Source organism: Sinohyriopsis cumingii, chromosome 6, assembly GCF_028554795.1.
Source record: "Sinohyriopsis cumingii isolate HCF-2022 chromosome 6, ASM2855479v2, whole genome shotgun sequence".
Taxonomy (NCBI): Eukaryota; Metazoa; Mollusca; class Bivalvia; order Unionida; family Unionidae; genus Sinohyriopsis; species Sinohyriopsis cumingii.
This window is the reverse complement of record NC_142966.1, coordinates 49,037,636-49,044,884: the sequence shown is the minus strand read 5'-3', so window position 1 is coordinate 49,044,884 and position 7,249 is coordinate 49,037,636. Positions and strand designations below refer to the sequence as shown.

Sequence of the window (7,249 nt, the reverse complement as noted above, 5' to 3'; positions counted from 1 at the left end):
GTAACTTAATTTTCGAGGATATGTTTATTTTCCTTTAAATTCTGGGACAATTTCGTCATTTTAGCGTTACTTTTAGTCACATCCATTTTGTCGTTGAGCATTTCCTTGATTATAGCTATTTATAGCATCATTACAATTATGCAAATTTTTGAACACCCCAGCAAGATTTCAGGTCTTCGTAATGCTTTATATATAAATCCCACGCTTGTACTAGTGTATGTATGTTTCTGTCTCTGTTGTGTTTGACCCTCTACCATCATTGTCCCTAGATAGTCCCACCATGTTCAATTCCCCTTGACGCTATACAGATCCACCATGTTCAATTTCCATATGTTAAATTCCCTTGAGGCTATATCCCCCAGGGGTTTCCGTAATGTTAAATTTCCCATTGTCCCTAGACAGTTCCACGATCTATTCCCCATGTTAAATTTCCCATTGTCCCTAGACAGTCCCACGATCTATTCCCCATGTTAAATTCCCATTGTCCCTAGACAGACCCACACTATAGTCCCCTGTTCCATTCCCCTTGTCCCTAGACAAGCCCAAACTCTATTCCCATGTTAAATTCCCATTGTCCCTAGACAAGCCCAAACTCTATGTTAAATTCCCATTGTCCCTAGAGTGACCCACGATTTATTTCCCATGTTAATTCCCCTTGTCGCTAATCTGACCCACGATTTTTCTCCATGTTAAATTTCCATTGTCGCTAATCGTTCCCGGGGGGGGGGGGGGTCTGTAATGCTAATTCCCATTGTCGCTAATGTATCCCACTTAACTACTTATGGCAAAGTGTTAATCATATAAGTACGTCATTCAAGGTATTTATTTTCAACATCTTCATCTTTAGATGGCATGTGAAAACGTTTCAGTACGAACAGTAATTTGAAAGATACATAAATTATCCATGTAGAAGTTACACAAAATATCAGAAAACGGAAAATAAGAATAGTTCATTAAAAGGTATCTACATTTGAAAAAATAGAATAAATGATGTTGGATAAAACGTTATGAGTGAAGCGAAGAAAGCGGCACAGGTATCATATATGTGAAGTTTACCGATTATCGCTTTGGGTATTTCAGTCAGGAGTGTCTCAGTAATCGTTACAAAATCTGTTAAAATCTTATGACACGTCAAGCTCTGTTGAGACTGGATGTATGGAAAAGCGATATAATTGCAGAGACTTGTATTCTGGTCTCAATTGGGATTATCAGTGATGTGACGTATTAAATATTAATTATACAGAAAACATGTAAAGGAAGTTGAAATGCACAATGTGATAGCTGATTCTTTCCTGATACCGACACTGCAATCTATATAATATGCAAAGCTCTGACGTTTTCTATCAGTGGTTCACTGGAATCTTGGTGTTAATCTTCACTTTTTGCAGTTTAATGTTTTAGCAATATATGCAAATAATGCCAGTGACAAAGAAGTGAATACATATGGGTATCGAAGAAAAGCTGTAATTAAAGGAAAAACTGTCTGTACTTTTTATTATTATTATCATTGAACAATCGATATGGAAATTGTAACTACCCTGAATAACGGCCCAAATTTTTTGTTGTGATATAAATTCCTAAATAATTACGGAAATGATTTGACATGTCATTTTTGCATGTATCTTTGCATTTAGATCACTAATTCTTGATATTTACACTTACACTGTACGGCTAATTAAATTGCTGATTTTCACGAAGTTCATTCATCCCGGCATTATTAATAAATCATTACTATTATGTATTTGTTATTAATAAATTAAGCATTAAACTTATGTAAAAATTGTATTAGACACTATTAATAGTAAATGTTATTTTCTTTTCTTTTTTAAATTGTTGCAAATTTCACAATTTCCAGCTATGGTATATACGATATATTTTTTAAAAAATGTTTTCTAATTTCATGGTGTTTGTTTTTGTAATCATATCATTATATGTTTCTTTTTTATCTTATAGGTGTTGTCTAATGTTGTAAAGCGCTTAGAGCTTCTAAAGATTAGGCGCTATACAACGTCCTCATTATTATTATTATTATTATTATTGCGTTTCGATGTTTCTATTGCGTTCCGGTGTTTCGGTGCGTTCCGGTGTTTCTATGCACCGAACAGCTTTACCTTTTACCTTTCACCCTCTCATAAGTGCATAATATCTGCACGGTAGAGAGCCCCAACGGTTGAAGACAAGCTTCCGGGCAACAAAGAGTCAATTACATGAAGTAAATGCTTGTGAAGACTTATTCGACAAAAAAGAAGTGATTGAAAGTGAGTTCAAAGTTTAAAATTAGAAATAGAATTGAATTGATAACAAGTTAAATTATTATTGTATTTCATGTTATTTCCAACAATGTCTGGGAGTCTGCGTATTAAATGAGAGCGTTTCATCCAATCAAACTCATCTTCATACGTTTTGTTCGGGTCGAGGTATTCGCGAATGTTCGGAGGCGTAAATTCATTCACGTGGTTTCCAGAATTTTCACCGGCTTATAACAAGTACTGGTGATCAAGAATTTTCAGTGAAAAATAGACCGACTGAAACTTGTTTTGAGTGAACTGTACTTCAGGATCTTTAACAGGTTATATTTCTAGCAAACATCTTCTATATTATCAAAACAAAGAGAACAGTGTCTGAGACTGTCAGCATATTTCTTTTGTTGATTTTATTGTAAAATAGTTTTAATCGTGTGCGGTTAAAAAAAGTTTAAATAATTTGTGGCGTGTTGTTCCCTTGTTCCAGCTACCAAGAAAAACATCAGTAATCACGAATACTTAAAAGAGGAGAGATGGCTGCGGTTGGTTTTGATGTTGGAAACCTTACGAGCTACATTGGCGTGGCCAGAGCCGGGGGCATCGAGACGATAGCTAACGAGTACAGCGATAGGTGTACTCCGTAAGTATTCTTGTAATTCTGAAGGAATTTATTTTGTTGATGGCTTGTATAGACATCAGAATTTGAAAAAGAGATGCATTTGTAAACGGTCAGTATTGTTGTAAGCATTTCATATCAATGGTTACGAGTTTTTGTAATGTAGAATTTAGTACAGGTGGGTGGGGGTGGTAAGAAATGGCTAATAATTATCGTAATATTTCTTTCAGTAAAGTATCCTGCATGATTTAGCATTAGTGTGGAAAGAATAACTTTAATTAAAAAACAAACAAACATGACATACCTTTTTGTCTGCAGACTTCATGTACATCAAAATGGAGGCTGTAGTGAAAATAAACTGTTGCTGACACTTATGAATAGTCCATTTAGTGGCAATCAGAAGTGGAACTAGTGTAAACCTTGAATAAATTTAACACACATGTTTTTTGCACATAATGTTTGCAATAAAATGGATTCTAGTCTGTCCAAAACAACCTTGACACGGGGCCCCGCGTGGCCGAGTGGTCTAAAGCGCTCTCCGTTACGGATCACTGCCATCTCACCTCTGTCTGCGTGGGTTCGAGTCCAAGGCTCGGCTAGCGTGAGTACGTGGGAAAGCCTGCCAGTAGCTTCTCGTGGGTCGGTGGTTCTTCCCTGGGTTTTCCAGGGTTCTTCCTCCACCAGTTATACTGGTCGCCATGTATAGCCTATCTTGTGCTGAAAAATGGCGTTAAACCCTAGAACAACAACAACAACAACAACCTTGACAGTAGTTGTTGAAGACTTTTAATAGCCATAAGCAGGAGTTTGTGATCAAGACACTGTTTTATCATGTATTTTGGTAATAATAATAGTAATGACATTTTTTATATATAGCTGAATATTAAATGTAGGCTTCAAACCATCAAATAGTTGGTGTTGATATCAATTAAGCCAACAAACAAATTCTTGTACATTCCAAGGTATGTGTTTTAATAGCTGATTGACCATTAACCATTTCTCAAGTAAGTTAGCAGCTATTACAGTTTACTGCCCGATTCCCACAAGTTATCCTTTGACGGTAAAAACATACGAACTTGTGTTTCAAAAAAATAGAATTATTAACATGAATTTTTTTAACTGCCATGTGTACATAAGTTTCTTTATAAAAAATCGGCCTGGAACTGTAATTGAACATGTCGTGGGAAAATAATGGCTCACATTACTGTTCTTGGGAGCACCGTTTTATTAGATTAAGTATTTTTGTAAATCATTGGTCAGATATATTCTGGGAAAAAATGCAGTTGATAGAGTTTAAATATTACATTATTAAAGATTTAGCTTTAAAATTCAGTTATGTTGGTCAGAAAGATACTGGATGATGCTATGTTGTGGAATTCTAGAGACACTGTAAGATCAAAGTTATATGCTGAGTTCACTCAATTTTGTGAAAATATGAAGGGAAAAAAAAACAGTAAAGCAAATACCAATGCCTGATGTTACACTAAGTACATAGACAAATAATAAAACTATATATTTGCAGTTCTATCAATGGACTGTTTTAACGAAGCTGTAAAGTGAGTGGGTTCATTATGAAAAACCCTCTTTCTAAAAATAGGTGCACCTGTATTTGTTGATTCGATTGAAGAAAAAAAGGGATTAGTTCATTCATATACTGACTTCAGTTCTTGTGTGTTTATGAACAGCTACAGTAAAGTTTATCGGCAACAAAGAAATCAGGATTAACGGTATGATCTGAAAAATGTGCATTAGCACTCATGCGCATGGTACAACGGGGTATGTTTCAAAGAAGTTTAAATATCTTTTCAACTGCCATTTTATTGTGAACTTTCAGAAAGTAACAAGAAATGTTCTTGACTAAGGGTAGATCAAGCAGTTGTACTAACTTGCAATTACAATACAGTAGTCCCCCTCTTATAAGGCGGGTGGCATTTCGCATTTGTCATCCCCTTCTAGAAAGTCCACCTCCCTGCTGCAATAGGGGTGCTATTGCAGCAGGGAGGTGGACTTTCTAGAAGGGGATGACAAATGCGAATAGTAAATACATATGAAGAAAGTCACAAGTACATTTAATTCTAAAACATTTAATATTTTCATTTAAAAATCACATGTAAAACAAACTGTTTCATCATTTTTAAAAGAATGTTATGAATAACCGTTGACATAGTTTTGTTGTTGTTGTAGGGCTTAACGCCATTTATCAGCACACTTGGGTACATGTGGCCAGTATTAATGGTGGAGGAAGAACCCGGGGAAACCCCGGAAAGAACCACCGACCCACGAGAAGCTACTTGCAAGCTTTCTCACATACCCACATTGGCCAAATCTGTGACTCGAACCCACGCAGACAGGTGAGATGGCAGTGATGTAACAGAGAGCGCTTTAGACCACTCTGCCACTCAGGGCCCTGACATAATTTTAAAACTCTTTATAATTATGTTACAGATCACATCATCTGTCACTTTGTTGGTAACAGTTTAAAAACAAACCAGTCTCATCACAATAAAAAGTATCCTTGCTGTCATATCCCCTGCATATATCGTTTAGTCTTTTGTTCCAATCTTCGACAACTTCATTATTATGATCAGCTGATTCTCCACTAATATTGTGTTGGACTTGAAATATGTGCAACCATCCGTTACCTGCAGTAAAGTGGTCATATCCGATTTCAGCTGTCAGAATTGTTGCATTTTCTTGGATCATTCGACCGTTGGGTGGAATTTTCTTATCGTGCAGTGCAAAACCATTCAAAAACCCTGTCATTCAAATCAGGACACAAACATATCCCGGTTTCAAACAACCTTTCTTTCTCTGTCCATTCCACCTTCCCACTTCTGCTGAATTGTTTTCTTATCTTTCATGATATTGTTTATCTGAGTCTTTCCGACATCACAGTTTTTTGCAAGAATCCTTGACCCCACCCCTTTCGGTCAGTTGAATTACTTTCACTTTATCTTCTGTACTGAGAATTTTTCTTTCTCACCCATGCGACAGAGAAATCAACTTGCTTTGCTAACCTTACTTTTCTAGTCTCTGTCTAGTCAATCTAAGACCAGTCGTCTTTGTCAAGGGGTGTCCACGCGCTCAGAACTACTTTTAAAAAAAGAAACCCTTGTTGTCTTCTGCCGTGCCTGGCGTATTTGTACTAAAATCAAACAACAACAACAAATATATAACAAAAACATAGTATCTCAAGTTAAATCCATCTTTGAGAACACACCATACAAAAACAATTAGAGAGACAAAGACAAACGCATATGATATCGAGCTTTATGGTTTTATGTTTGTTCGTTCCACACATCATGGTCAATTTTATCCTGTATGCAGGCCTAACTCAGTATGTTTTTAAATCAGCATCATTAAATGTAGCTAAAGCTAACTAGCTAGTTTTAAATACTTCATGTGAAACAAATTATATATTGTTAGCTACATTTAATGACGCTGACCTGAAAATGACTGCTACAGATAGGATAAAATTTTCAATGCTGTGTGTAATGAACAATATGACAGAAAACACTTATCCATGCATATATACCATAGATGCACTTCATAGCCTACCTACTATCTTAACTACGGAAAACTTAGTAACAGCAAGAAAAGTGTTGCATAAAGCATGCTTTTTTTCTAATTTTGTTAAGCATCTCCACTGTGCCTGGGTTGAATAAAAAATAAACCTACAATATTTAATGACAAATAATACACTTACCAACGAGAAGGAATAATTTATCTGTCAGCACATTAATCCATACAAAAATTTCACTGTAGCACTTGCCATATTTCCAGGAGAGAAAAATAAATGTTCAAAGAATCAGTGAACTTGAAAGTTTAGCACATGTTTATCCGCTCCATTTTTGTCTATTACACATGGGGATAATTTTACAATCAATATTAAGGACAATACAAGTATGTCACACACAGTTTCATCTCCAAAGAAAAGAATAGTTATATGTGACACATTTCTTATTACCCATAAATAATCTAAAGAAATTTGTTACTCTTCGTTACAGCTTGTATTAAGTATAACTACAGTACAGTAGAGCTGAGTAGCCAATATCGTTTTATTATTTATAATATAACTTTTCAAAATTGGAACTGATGAAAATAAAACAGTTTCTTGTAATAAATATTAATTATTTATTGTCAATTTCATATAACATCCGTATTTTAAATGTGATAATACCTCATTATTATACAACATTTTATGTTGTTATTTTTCTTTTGCTCATGCGTATAAACTGTGTACTTCGGACGCAAATATTACGCCACAGCTCTCATTAACATATTTATATTATTGCACAGCATGTAAACATTGGATGTTAGCGCTAGTACAGAATTCGTTTTACTTTAAATGAAAATATTGGGTGAGAAAAATAATCTGCGTTGGGGTTTG

General features: G+C 35.2%; 1 protein-coding gene across 2 annotated transcripts in view; it reads left to right on the top strand.

Moving 5' to 3' along the window:
- Positions 1 to 2,171: 2,171 nt before the first annotated feature.
- The window catches only part of LOC149796893 (heat shock 70 kDa protein 4-like), a 56,586-nt gene continuing 51,508 nt past the window's right edge, over positions 2,172 to 7,249 (top strand). The window contains exons 1-2 of one of the 2 annotated variants that reach the window (XM_089961545.1): positions 2,172 to 2,258; positions 2,731 to 2,883. In XM_089961545.1, the coding sequence (XP_089817671.1) occupies positions 2,777 to 2,883 (107 nt within the window). In that variant the 5' untranslated portion in view covers positions 2,172 to 2,258; positions 2,731 to 2,776. Of the gene's footprint in view, positions 2,259 to 2,411; positions 2,570 to 2,730; positions 2,884 to 7,249 lie in introns of those variants that run through there. The other variant, XM_089961544.1, reaches the window with a different exon arrangement.